The sequence below is a fragment of the Schistocerca piceifrons genome, chromosome 7 (assembly GCF_021461385.2).
Source record: "Schistocerca piceifrons isolate TAMUIC-IGC-003096 chromosome 7, iqSchPice1.1, whole genome shotgun sequence".
In the NCBI taxonomy this organism is placed as follows: Eukaryota; Metazoa; Arthropoda; class Insecta; order Orthoptera; family Acrididae; genus Schistocerca; species Schistocerca piceifrons.
The window spans coordinates 78,516,297-78,531,434 of NC_060144.1; the positions used below are offsets into that span (position 1 = coordinate 78,516,297).

The 15,138-nt window shown below is 39.5% G+C and overlaps 1 protein-coding gene across 1 annotated transcript in view; it reads right to left on the bottom strand.

The window, feature by feature from the left end:
- Positions 1-10,518: 10,518 nt before the first annotated feature.
- LOC124805443 (myrosinase 1-like) overlaps positions 10,519-15,138 on the bottom strand; it is a 92,381-nt gene continuing 87,761 nt past the window's right edge. The window contains exons 10-11 of the mRNA XM_047266005.1: positions 11,718-11,824; positions 10,519-10,657 (exon numbers count right to left, since the gene is read on the bottom strand). Of these exons, the coding sequence (XP_047121961.1) occupies positions 10,519-10,657; positions 11,718-11,824 (246 nt within the window). The remainder of the gene's footprint in view (positions 10,658-11,717; positions 11,825-15,138) is intronic.

Sequence of the window (15,138 nt, forward strand, 5' to 3'; positions counted from 1 at the left end):
AATTGTTGCTACCACTTTACGTGACTGTCTGTAATGGTGAAATAAATGACTCTGGCTAACACTGTCAATCGTTTAAGTTCTTACTTTCAGTACTAATGAATCTATTAGCCTAAGTCACAGCTGTTTTTAATTGAAATTTTTACTTTCCTTTGTCCCCTTTGCATCATCCATATTACAAAATATGATAAAAGTAATGAGATGATAACACGTGAAGGCATCTTGATACCTAAACAAATGACTCTTGATATATAATTTAGAGGCTATCTAGTTTTTTATTCATGTATATCTACATGTACATCATTACTCTACAGTTCACAAATAAGCGCTTGACGGAGGGTTCATCGAACCACCTGTAAGCTAACTCTCTACCGTTTCACTCTCGAGAAGTGCGCGGAAAAGAACAAACACTCAAAAATTTCCATGCGGGCTCTGATTTCTCTTGTTTTATGATGATGTCATTTCTCCTTATGAAGGTGGACGCCAAAAAAAAAATTTTCACACTTTGAGGAGAAAGTTGGAGATCGAAATTTCATGAGAAGATACCGCCATAGCAAGAAAAGCCTTTGTTTTAATGAGTGCCACACCAATTCGTGTACCATATCCGTAGCACTCTCCCTATTTCACAAAAATAAAAGACGAACTGCCCTGCTTTGAACTTTTGCAATATCTTCTGTCAGTCCTATCTGAAGCGGATCCCATGTACATTTTCTAAGTGTTCTGCTAATAAATATCAGTCTTTGGTTCACTTTCGCCACAACATTATCTACGTTATCGTACCATTTTAAGTTATTCGCAATTGTAATCGCTAGACACTTAATTGAGTTCCTAGCTTTTAGACTTGTAATATCTATCGTCTAATTGAAATTTGGAGCTTTCTTTTTAGTGCTCATGTGGATGACTTCACACGTCTTGATTTACAGCCAACTGCCACTTCATACTTCTTGTCTAAATCATTTTGCAATTCGTTTTGATTATCTGGCGACATTAAATGGCTGTAAATGACAACATCACCTGAAAACAATATAAGAGGACTGGTCAGACTGTCTCATAAATCATTTATGTTGATCAGGTACAACTGAGGACCTATAACACTTCCTTGGGGACAGCCAGATATTAATTCTGTTTTACTCCATGGCTTTCTGACGGGAAATCACGAATACTGTCAGACAACTGATAGTGAGACGGCACTCCATAGACACGCAATTTAATTAGAAGTCGCTTGTGAGGAACGGTGCCGTAAGCCTTCTGGAAATTGAATCAATTTGACGTCCCTGTCGATAGCACAAAATTACTTCGTGAAAATAAAGAGTTAGTTGTGTTTGACGAGAGCGATATTTTCTGAATCTGTGTTGGCTATTTGCCAAAAAATCGTTTTCTTCAAGGTGATTTAAAATGTTCGAGCATAGTATGTGTCCCAAAATCCTAGTGCAAATCGACTTTAGTGAAATGCGTCTCTAGTTCAGAGCATTACCCTATCTCCTTTCTTGGGTATTGGTGTGACGTGTGCAACTTTCCACTCTCTACGGATCTTCTTTCTACGAGCGAGTGGTTGTATATGATTGCTAATTATGGAGCTGTTGTATCAGTATACTTTGAAAGGAACCTGACTGGTATATAATCTGGACCGGAAGGCTTGCCATCCTTAAGAGTTTTAAGCTGCTTCGCTACACCGAGGATATCTACTTATAGGTTACTCATGGCGGCATTGTTCTTGATTCTGATTCTGGAACATTTACTTCGTCTTCTTTTGTAAAGGAGTTTTGGAACATTGTGTTTTGTAACTATGCTTTTAGTTGCGCTGTCACCAATAACATCACCACTGTTATCGCGCAGTGAAGGTATTGATTATATCTTGCTGCTGGTGAACTCTACATATGACCAGAATTTCTTTGTGTTTTCTGTCAGATTTCAAGACAGAGTTTCGTTCTGGAAACTATTAAAAGTATCTCGCGTTGAAGTTCGCTCTAAATTTCGAGCTTTCGTACGACTTCGCCAATCATGGGGATCTTGCGCTTTTTTAAATTAGGCATACTTTTTTCGTTTTGCAATATTATCCTGACCTGTTTTGTGTACTATAGGAGATCAGTACCACCCCTTAATAATTTATTTGGAATGTATCTCTCAATTGCCGTCGATACTATTTCTTCGAATCCAAAACACGTCTGGTCTAGGCCTATGTAGTCAGATTGTAAGAAGAGGAGACAGACCCTACGATGACGTCAAGAGAATTTTTTTCTGCTTTTTTTAAATACGTGTATTTTGTATTTATTTTTGGCTGGTTTAGATGTTAAGATATTTGGTCTAGTTGCAACAATCTTGTGGTCACCAAAAGATATTCGGTCTAGTTGCAACAATCTTGTGGCCACCAATCCCCGTATATGTCAAGATGTTGCCAATTTCGTCAGGATTATTTGTTGCTAAGAGTTCAAGTATATTTTTGCAACCATTTATACTTCGATTGGGCTCCTGAACTATTTGTTCAAAATACTACTTTGCGCATGTTTAAGGTTATTCTAGTCCACTTCTAGGGACTTCAGGTTAGGCTTATTTAATTAGACATCGCACTAAGTTTTACACTGCTGTCGTCGAAATTCGGAGGTATTTCTCCTCACATGGGGAATTAATACCGAACAGGCATTAAATTTCGAGGTTATGCAGGCTGTTTTATTTTTACACCTAGATATGAAACGGACGAGTACAGATCAACGAAACAAGCAAATAATCATAATAGACACAGACCCACAAATCAAATCATTATCCCAACACGACATATTACAACAAAGTGTAATGGAGGTATGTGAGTTCTGGGATAAAATATTCACTCTAACGTAAACAAACCGATTACTTGTCCTAACTTAATTTAATGACCCCAACTTAAATGAACCGCTCGTTTTCGCTCTTAGTTTTGGATCTAATTATTCTTTACATCCACATCTACATAGATACTCCACAAGCCTCCGAACGGTGCGTGGCGGAGGGTATCTTGTAACCACTACTTGTTATTTCCTTCCTGCTCCACTCGCAAACAGAGCGATGGGACAACGACTGTCTGTACGCCTTCGTATGAGCCCTGATTTCTCGTTAATTATCTTCGTGGTCCTTACACGCGATGTATGTTGGCAGCAGCAGAATCGTTCGGCAGTCATCTTCAAACGCCGGTTCTCTAAATTTTCTCAAGAGCGTTTCCCGAAAAGAACGCCGCCTTCCCTCCAGGGATTTCCATTTGAGTTCCCGAACCATCTCCGTAACACTTTCATTTTGTTCGAAATTCCGGGTCCGGCCGTTGTGGCCGAGCGGTTCTAGGTGATTCAGTCCGGAACCGCGGCACTGGTACGGCCGCAGGTTCGAATCGTGCCTCGGGCATGTATGTGTGTAATGTCCTTAGGTTAGTTAGGTTTAAGTAGTTCTAAGTTCTAGGGGACCGATGACCGCAGATGTCAAGTCCCATAGCGCTTAGAGCCTTTCCTGAACTTCCCGGTAACAAATCTAGCAGCCTTCCTCTGAATTGCTTCGACGTCTTCGTGCAATCCGACCTGGTACGGATACCAAACACTCCAGCAGTTCTCATGAACAGGTTGCACCAGCGTCCTGTATACGGACTCCTTTGCAAGTCGACCATTTTCCTTCCCTACCACAGTTTTCACACGCTCGTTCCACCTCATATAGCTTTGCAACGTTGCCCAGATGTTTAAACGACCTGACTGTTTCAAGCTGGACACTAGTGATACTGCATCCGAGCATTACAGGTTTGTTCTTACATTTTTCGAGATTTAGGGCTAGCTGCTATAGCTACAGCCCGTAAATGTCATTTATTGCCATTATTTATTTTCCAAAAATGTCGGTCTCCACTCCCCCACTCCTGTAGTGCGTTCCCATTGGTTTCGCATTAACAGTCCGCCTACATGTGGCACTCAGTTGATCATTAGCAGCAGCAGAAACCGCAAATTCAGTTGATATTCGCAATTTCGTTTTCCTTTTTCGCAATTTGCAGCAGCGTACCACACCCAATACTATTGTTGGAATACGTGTCAACATGTGACACTGTTTACGGATTTGGGGCTCTTTGCTACAGTTCTCCAGATTTTCTCCCACTCTTCAAGAAAGCGACGTTTCCACAGTTGGTATTTTAACAAATACTGACAGAAATGTCTGCAATTTATTATTTAACAACAAATATACTCATGCTACGTACGTGCTCCAAGCACACCACCTACCTTCATTGCTATTTACAATGTCAGGGTACTTCATTAAAATTTTGTCGATTTTATCCCAGTATGAAAAAGACATATGATAATTTTAACATCTGTCAATTACCTCAGTGCAATATTTAAACAAACCACATGAACATCCAGCATTAAACAATTTCTGCAATGCGCTGTTTAACAACAAAAACGCTCTTGCCATACACCTAGTCTATGTTTCACTGTAACGAGTTTAACCCTGCGTTATTTGTGTGTTATAAACTAATGTTGCATGGGCAACAGTCTAGATGATTGACTGATCTGGCCTTGTAACACTAATCAAAATGGCCTTGCTGTTCTGGTACTTTTTTTTAAAAAAAAGCTAGAAATCCCCACGAATGACAATGTTGTAATTGGCTGGTCGTGACGGGAGAAACCATTTCAGCGGTTGTATACACCGTATCGGCACTGTTGTTGTTGTTGTGGTCTTCAGCCCTGAGACTGGTTTGATGCAGCTCTCCATGCTACTCTGTCCTGTGTAAGCTTCTTCATCTCCCAGTACGAAACAATAAACACCCTCTTGATGCTGATTAAGTAGTCTGAGCGTTATTGTAATATTTGCGGCTATTTGAAGATTGTAGCCCTTCTGTTTGGAATGCACTGAGTACACAAAGCACATGTGCTTTCCTTGCCTGTGAAATAGCCGGGATGACAAGAATCACTACATAGTGAAAAATTGGCCACCCAGAAATCTACCTGTAGTCGAACAGCACAATGTTCAACGTGTACCTCTTGTGCATCGTAATAAGATTTCTCTACCTCCACTCCATCTCAAACTGGGTCTTATGAAACAGTTTGTTGCAGCGATGAATAAAATAAATCGTGGGATTTCAGTACTCCTAAAAGTCCAGTTTGAAAAGATGAAAACTGATGAAGAATTGAAAGCAGGAGTCTTCGTTGGACCACAAATACGTAAGTTGATTCGAGATCCACAATTCAGATTGGAGCTCACGGGAAGAGAACCAGCAGCCTGGGACGCATTTGTGCTTGTGGTGCACAACTTTCTTGAGAACTACAGACCAAACATCTATGAAGGAATTGTAGACAACTTGCTAACAGTCTCCCAGAACCTCGGTTGCCGAATGTCACTAAAGATGCATTTCTTGCATTCACATTTCACCTTCTTTCCGGCAGATATGGGAGCCGTGAAAGATTCCACCAGGAGATGTCCACCACGGAAGCTAGATATCAAGGTCGCTTCAATCCGAACATGATGGGGGGATTACTGTCGGTTTCTTGCAGAAAGCAAGATGTTCACAGGCGGAAAGCAAGAAGCTCTACACAATTTTAAACCCAGATATTGTCAATCTTAGTGTAACTAAGATCCGTGACTCATTTTAGAGGTACATAAACATTTATAATTCACTTCTTAATTATGATATTTAATGTTTTCATCCCAATGTACTCACATTAATTTCCCTAAAATTTCTGACATTCACAATTCATCATAGTTAATAGCATTACCCTTGATAAGCTTTACACGTACGTAACCCTTTTTCCTTAAGTGCCAGAGCAAAGACGACTGCAGTTCTGTATTCAGTGCGTATGAATTACCATAAGGAACATATTTTCAACCGAGTAGCAGGAAAAAAATTTATTTTATTGCATAGTGTTATTCGAAGATGCTCACACCAGCTTCTGTGTCCATCAAGGCCACAACAAGGCCATGTATTAAAATAATTTCCTACACTTCTTCAATTTTGTAATTTCTATATAATTTCTATATTTTATTCAAGAGTGCTCACACCAGCTTGTGTGTTCATCAAGGCCACAAATGGTTCAAATGGCTCTGAGCACTATGGGACTTAACATCTGAGGTCATCAGTCCCCTAGAACTTAGAACTACTTAAACCTAACTAACCTAAGGACATCACACACATCCATGTCCAAGGCAGGATTCGAACCTGCGACCGTAGCGGTCGCGCGGTTCCAGACATCAAGGCCACAGAGAGGCCATATGCTAAAATAATATCTTACACTGACTCTTGAATTAAGGTATGACTATTTCGACCACATCATAATCAAATTTTGAAACGTATTTATTGGAAATTTTAGGTGTTTTCCTACACTTTTTGAATCTGAAATTTTTGGGACAGTTTTTGCACTAGTGTATAACGATTCAGACCCTATCATGGTCACATCTTGAGTGCTGATTACTTTTATTTGTTGAATGGTATTTACCTAAGTTACAAGCTAATAGATCTGCGTGGTCTTGAATGACTGATATCTATGGATACATCCACTTCAATTCAGTATGCATTTCATATCTGCACGTGTGTTTTCTTATGTGAAAAATGTTTGAACACTTTAATAGATTTTTTATTTTAAAAGGAACTATTTTCATAAAAACAATTATTCTGGGCACTGATATATTATTAGTTATCAGGAGTCTGTGTCCTAAGCTCTATTTTAATGCTATGATGATTTAAGGAGTATGTTTTCTCACATTTTATTGAATGAGAATGACGTTTCTGCCTACTGGACTTGTTTAAGCGATCAGCCTGGAGCGTGCTCTGCAGATTGATTCTATGGAAAACCTACCAAATCTGCTCTAAAATTCAAGGCGAGTCTGATGAAAGTTGTCTGTTACAGATTGCCAGCTTCCATACATTATGTTTCATCTGTCTATTAGGCACAGTCAATCTTTGCTATCACTACTCTGAAGAACAAGTCTTTCTATGACAGTGATGTGTGTAGCACATGACTCATGTAATATAAATCTTATTGTTTCTATGTAAAATATGTGTATTCTTTGGGTTTTAATAATCACAGATCAAAAGAGAATCTCATTTCTTCGTTTAAAATTCGCTCATTTCATCCATTTAATTACATTAATGTAAGGGTCTATGGGTTGCACGCAGCCGTATGGTACGTAACACGTGTTCGCCAGCCGACCTAACTAGAATGCTGACAATCTGCTTGGTCAGTACACGTGTGTCCGGCCGCAGTGCGACGCAGGGAGTAAGCCACTGGCCGCCGTCCTCAGCACGCCAGTATGTCTCTTTTCTTAGCTCACCATGGAGCCTTTCGATATGACCGTAATTAGGATGTCAGACAGAGTGATGATGGATGCACATGACGTGCGTTTTTTAAAATCAGCCATTGTTAATAAAACCGATTAAACTTACTTCTCGTGTACGCGTATTGCCATACCTCGAGGACCCACTGCTTACAAATCCTGACAAATATTCCGTCTAATTATCATCTGGGGCAACAACACTAACAACGCCCCTATATATACTTTGCATGAAGGTGACAGTGAATAACCATGACGCCTTGTGCTAATGTACTACACAGGAATAATAAAAGGAACGATCTTGTGCCCTCAACTCAAAATTTAGTTCGATGATAACGACTTCACATCATACACATTGTACGGACAGAAAGGATTTCTATTACTTTAATAATTTGTTTCAGATTTTAGAAAGTAAATCTGTTTCGAGAATTCCAATACAGCAGTTACTACAGTGTACTGATAAAATGTTTTTTTGTGAACGATGTATTACGTGACAGAAACAGTCAAATGTTATAGGCCATAACTGAATCCACAATGAAGACCTTATCAACATGTCGCATATGGGACCCAACCTTAGACTCAGTGATAAGAAACTTGCTCTGTTAACGATAGCAAATCATCTCAGATACCAAATAAATTAACTGCACTAAGTATGTGTGCCTGTTTCGAATTATACCTGAAGGACAGTCAGATCGCTTAAAAATATTACCTCTTTGGACTTTATTCACTTAGTGAAGAGGGTATCTTTAATCACGGCAATTTGATGTGGAACTCACGGACAAATACTAGTGCAAACACATTGTACTTATACGTTTGCCATCCTTCTTCTAAATGGGAGTAATCTGTGTTTTCTTCCACTCACTGGCCACTTTTTTTTGTTAGATGTAGGCAGAGTAATATTGTAGTTTATGGGAGCTAATTCAGGTGCAAATACTGTGCTGAACATCAGAGGTTCTATCGAATCCTGAAACCTTGTTTAATTTCAGCGATTATAACTTTTCTGTGCGGCACTGACACTAATTTCAATATCATTTCTTATTGTAGTGTTCCCGGAAGTAAACTGAGCAGTACACGTGTGTCTTCCTCAGAGAAGGAACACTTGAAAGCAGAGTCCACCATTTCTCACCATTTCTGCTTTTGCTTTTCTACACTCAAATTTAGTTCTTGTGTGATCGATGGTATATATATATATATATATATATATATATATATATATATATATATATATATATATATATAATCTTAAAAGCCAAACGTGTTTCATTCAGCATCTCCCTATCTCTAGATCTATTCTTGCTTTACATTTGTTATACAATGAAAGATGTTTCTTTACAATTGCGGTATACCGTAGAGCGTCGCCCCAAACCCGAAGTTTTCTACTAGGTACGAGTACATCTCTAAATAGTGCACGGTCAACTATTATTTTAGATCTGCGCTGCAGTTCCCGTACATTCTCTTGCCCAAGTTAATGTTTTCGGTCCCTTTTCCAGATATGCCACTGATGCTTTTATATCTAGTTTACTGAACATATAAAACTTCCTATTCATTTCAGTTGCCGTTTGTAAAAGTAATCATTGTTGCTGCAGCTGGCTAGTAGTCACTGATATCAATTTCCACGAGGACATCTTCAAAGAGGTCGAGTTTATTTGTTTGCGAGAGATTTAATACATTTCAATCACGAATGGACTTCCGAAATATTTGTTCTGTTGTATAGCTTTAAGAGAAGGCATTTATTAATGTTTTGGTAATATTTTGTAACACTCACCACTTACAAAATTGCATATCGAAACTGACTGTTGGATGATTAGTTTTCCAGTGACGACTTACCATTATCTGGATTGGGTGAAAAACCTTGTGTAAACCCCACACACAGATCACCACGTAGGTGGCAGCGTCTGACGTATAGCACACCTCAAACATTTAGTAGGATGCTACAGTTCTCAATTCCAAGGCGCACGTCCAGTAAGTAACAGCCTAGCTTGTCGATCTTTGGTTAAGCCTTCTGCCCGGCTGGAAACCAGAGGTCCTCGATCACTTCTTGGGACAATGCTGTAAACTGTGAACTTCGTTGAAAACCCATGATCAAGTTTGGTCTTTTCAGCTACCTCTGCCAGTCGTTGGAATTGATCAAATACGATCTTGGACTCCAGACGACAGGCATCGTTTATTTCTGCATGTGCTACAATCTGCAGTTGTTCCCTAAATGGTTGACGTAACAGCCTCTTGGACATGTGTAATGAGCTAGCTAATCATACACACATAGGGATTCTTCCCACTCCTTGCTGCCGTTTCCGTAAGGGGTATCTTTATTCGCCATAAGTCTCAATTGCTGACGGTGAAGATATCACTGTCATTTTGTTCTTCATTCCCCCTAACACTTGCCACGCCAAACTTCACAACACGTGAAGTCTGTGGCAGTGGAATACAGCGCCTCTAACCTGTTGATTACGAGGATATATGTAAGACCCTGAACTATTCCTGGTCCCCATCTTCCCTGTACAGGACGCCCAGACCGACCATCAGTAAAGTGGATGAGTGGTGATGAATTCTGTACTACCTGCATGGCAGAGAGCATCCATTTGAGAGGATAGTATTTCAGATACCTCTCCTATCTCTGTAACACGTCATTTACCTAGCACACTCATGCGAAGCAGCTTCCATTTGTTAGAAAGCTGTCACAGAGCTTTCCAGCTGTTTAAGAACAGCAGCTAAGCTATTCCACGTCCAAGAATAGTACTCACGGTGGTGGTGCATTCTGGTTGATGCAGTATTAATTGGAAACTGGTTAACGTTATATTAGCCTCACTCACTTTCTTTTTATTTCATGACCTATCATGTAACAAGTGTCTCAAGTTCCCTTTAAGATCTGAAGCTACAGCACCCAGTAATTGTAATTTTATTAAAGAGCTATGCACGGCTGTTTGATTACACACCACGTATGTGTTGAAGTAACTGAAAACTGTTCAACACAGCAGACACAAAATTAGAGTTTTTGTCGTGATTCTATTTCCTTACCAGAAGCCAGTTTCATTCTAAAACACAGTATCGTAATTAAATTTCAAAGGTGTGGGGAGTAGAACAGAGAACTTATAACATTGTATTTTTATTTGCATTAGTGGACAGTCATTCTTGGAATGCATATAATACACAAAAATAAAAGAGCATAGAGTCTTCTAAGTTTCTGCTGCTCTATATCGTCAGAAGCATCCACAGTTGACACAGTGAGAAATTCTCCACGGTCTAAGTCTTCCACAAAGGACGCTACGTGAAGGCTGGCTTTGCAGCGCGGTTAGGAAGCTGTCGTGTCGCTACGATCTCTTGAAACATGGTTGCTGATGGCTTCGGTGTTCGGGTCCTATTCTGATCACTGAAGTCCACTTGATAAAAGCCATATTTCACCCTGGAAAAAAAAATAAAAAAAATAAAAAAATGGAAAACTGCGTAACATATTTATGTTCAAAATATCTACAAGAAACACTTTCAAAAGACTGTCACGTCGTAGGCATAGCGTTGTGGTATAGGCCACAGTAGATTGCTAAGACACTACTCAATAAGGTCTGTTTCAGTTTCTACAGATATACATTTTACGGTTGTCCATATGAGTAACCATCCGCGCGAAATGGAGATATAGTCTTTCACTACAGTTGCACTTAACTGCTTCGAAATTCATAGTTCATTGTCAACAGAATCAAAAAGCTCATGTTTATTCAGGAGATTTTAAACGCCCTGGCGAATGGCTACAGTCATCGAAGCACATTGCATCATTCGATTTCTAGCATGTTGTTAATGCCTGATGTTTTCATTTGAGACATTTTTCTGTCTTTAATGCTTTTTTTCTTTCTAATTTATTCCAGTACAGATTATAGACTTGAGACATAAGGAACGCTTCGTGTTTCACACACATTTACCGGTAAAACTAAATGGACCAATAAGGCGACCAACAGCGTTGATATGAATAATTTCGCTGGAAGATAACGATTCAGGAATTTATCGGACTGTTGCTTTAAGAGTCAGCTGATAAGCAGTAAAATTATCGTCAGAGCGAACAACTATCATCAGTTTGAGAAATTGTCAGTGAAATTCACCGAGAAGGCCCTTATTTTCGCTAATTTACTTATCACCACCGAATTATCATTATAAATTATCTGATTATGTCGTTTACCTCAATTTACTCTGATGTTTATTCTAGCTTTTCAGATATGTTATTGTAATTAACATTGTTTCGTTTCTATCCCAGTCATACGTATTTCCTCAGTAGTAATTCACAGGTAAAATTTTATCATAACTAACACCTTTATAGTGTCATCTATCCGATTATAAGTGTAGTTACCATTTCTGTCAGATTTCTATGTATGGCTTTCACTTATTTGCCAGCAGTTAACAGCAAACCCAAAGTTTTCACAGCACCACTCAGGAAGTGACTGCAACACGAAGAGAATGTAATAATTTATGGTACTTACGTGTATCCCCTAATCCACTCGAAACCGTCAAGCAGGCTCCACCCCGTATAACCAATCAAGTTGATACCATCTTCATGTATGGCATTCAGTATCTCCGCCAGGTAAGCCTACGCGAAATATTCCAAGTTAGCAAAGCGTGTAATACCCGGTGAGTGAATTCTAGAGTTAAATAAATTTATAAAGGTACCGTTACTACTATCAAAATACAAACTGCGATGAATGTGAGTGTGACTGGCATCCCAAAAGAAACCGATATTTGCCGCAATCGGCTCAGTCACTGTTTGTGTAAGTCATTGTTCTCTATCTGACCATCGACAATTTACAAGGCTCATTTCTTACCAAGATAAAGAGCGAGCAGAGACACATTATCACTCCAATGTTTATGTTACAATATATCCTGCAATTTTAACATTTATTAAGATGATTTCTAAAAATAGGTTTTCTAGGATTGGTCCTAATTCAGCGTTCTGTCACATCAGGATCTTTCGCAAAATAAGGTCTCATATTTTAAATATTTAAGAAACAGAAACACAAATATTAAAATTTCAATCAAGGTCCGCGTTTTTACGATTATTGTTTTCTGTCTACAGGCTCATATTGAAAATACTACATTAACAGTTCTCTTAACAACATAGTGGATACTCTGTTACATTTAATCTTCAAACTTTGTCAATTTTTTTTTTGTCACATAACCTTCATCTTTACTGTCCCTTCGCAACAACCAACTGGCCACCATACTTTTATACCGTCTTCCCTGGTATCTCTTCTCCCTCTTCTTAACGCCCTGGCGGAAACTGTCTCCTTGCTTGTCACTATAATTTCCCAGATTTTAGGGAGAGTAGTCGGTATGTGCGTACAAGAAGTCGACCTTTACGCTTATGTTACAATCCAAATACCGGTACATGAAATTTTCCAACAAATATTTTTTACATTGTTCTTATGATCTGGGTGTCATATTCCCTAACAGGCTTGATAGACGTCGTTGCACCTTTTTCTGTGATATTCATCATTTTCTCAAATTTGAGGCCTTTAATCAATCTGTGCTTTGAGGACTAACCACAAAAGGACAGCTTTCAGTTTTTCTTGATTGATGGGAAATTTCATAGGAAGATATTTAAAGCAGGATCTACCATATGGAAGAACCCCTGCGAACTGCTTCATCAGATCCAATTTCGCATGTAATTGGCCTATTAGCGGTTCGTGTTTGTAGCACCAGGAACAAAATGTTTCCAATTTGGCCAAACCTTTGCAGTCCAATACTTTTCATTTTCCCAGTTATCACACTCATATGAAAAGCAGGGTACTTTCGTGTATTCAGCTTGTTGCCCTAATAAAATTCCTATAATTAAACATAAGATAAACTTCATTTCGTTATGAAAAAACTGTACGTGATAGAAGAAAAATAAAAACAGTTTTGAAATCGATACAAAAAATTAGTTAAAAAGACAGATTTGCTTTCAATCGTTTGATATCATGGAAGCAAGTCCTTAAACTGTGTATCGCGTCCTCTTCGACTGCCTGCAACATGAAATATTTCAGCACTTCTATTCCGCTCTCTCGCCACTCAGACTAGCTTGTAACAGTCCGATTGACGGTTCTTTGTATAGGCCCCATGACCGCTAATAGTTTGAGCTGACATATGATCCACGTACTTGAGCAGTAATCTAGTGTGTTCCATACAAGTGTTCAGTATGCAGTCTCCGTTAGAGACAAACTGCAGTTTCCCAGTATCCCACCAACGAATCGATTCCTACCATGTGCTTTGCATAACACAACTGAGCCTCTATTGGCGTTCCACCTCTTGTTTAATATTTATTTGGCTTTGTTCAGTACATTTTTTCCCTCCTAATATCTCTTCAGTCGCCCATTCCTCCTCGTTCTGATTACGTGATTTTGATTTTGATTCTCATTCAGTGCAGCATGATCTTCCACTTTACTCCTATAACTGAACCAGTCTTGCACTTTTTTGCTTATCCAACTGTCTTCCACTCCCGCCTGACTTCCGTCATTGATCTGTTCCCCGTTAAGCATGTTGCATACCATATATTCTTGGACAACGTGTTATCGTCCTACCGCAAACGTGCCCGTCAAATCTCAGTTTGTTCTTCTGTGAGGTGCCTGAACTTGATTCAGCACTGTCAGTCAGCTCCTGCCTTGACCTATGTACCCTGTGTGTACGATGTGATTCTATACAGTCGTAACTCATTAAGCCGACAATCAAAGGATACCACTCCTTTTTTACGTTCTGGGAAGTGCACTATTTTGCATTTCTCTACATTGCGATAAAGTTGGCAGCTTTGCCACCAGATTGATCTAGAAGGAGATTACTTCAATTTTATGGGATAGAATGTCTTCACAAATAAATTCATCATCTGCGAATGACCTGAATTGCAATTAACAAAAATCTACTAACTCGGTCTTCTACAAGACGGGGAAAACAAAATGCCCCAAATACAGGGTGTAATCGGTACAAGTGAAGACATTTCTCTACTGAGGACGGTGCACTGAATAACATTACATCAGTATCTACGATATTTTTGCAGACTAATGACCATAACTCGTATGTTTTTAGATTTATTGGTATCTGTAAGTATGTGTGGCATGAGCAAGCCATTAATGGTTGTTTTCCCTCATGCAGCAGGTCAAGTGGTAGAGTGTCGACGCAAAACAGTTAGTCTATATCGGCAGGCGTATTCCACTTAGTGGGGCAGTTACGACCGTGCAGAAAATATCAAGCCGTAAAGTCTGTGATGTGTATGTTGGAAGACTGTTCGACGCAGAGAAAAAGCAACCACACAATGATGTGTTTTCATATTAATGTACCACGTATAACAATATCTCCACTTATTCCGTCGATGCAGCGCTGTGTTCGATTTATCGAACTATGTGATATGCCTAGCAGCTCCGTGGAGCAATAGCGTTTCTAGTGTTCTGCCGCAGCTCTTACAGAGTCTGAGAATTGAACGCGATCCTTCAATTTGCCTCACAGTTAAAAATCACAAGAAGAGAGATCAGGCGAACTGGGTGGCCAGGAGACTTCGCTGCCCCAGACTGACCTCTCCCCACAGAACACCTCACGCACTCGTGAAAAGGTTGTCAAGGGGGTGTGTGTCGTTGTTACGTATTGCTTTAAATATCCATACAGCCTTTCATCTTTTGTCAGTTAATTCACTTACGGATTAAGCAGTTCCTGGACGTACCTCATAGCTCTAAGAGTTCGTTCAAAGTATCTTCTCACATTACGAACACCAGACACTGCGCATCACAAAACAGTGTTGAGATTGTGCATCAGCTCTTCAAAATGTGTTGGGAGTTTCTGACAGATAATGCCGCATGTCACTCAAATGTAATACAGTGAAATACTTGGTACAGAGGAATCGGGTGATGCGCATGAGATGACAAGTAGCAGAAACCTACTGGT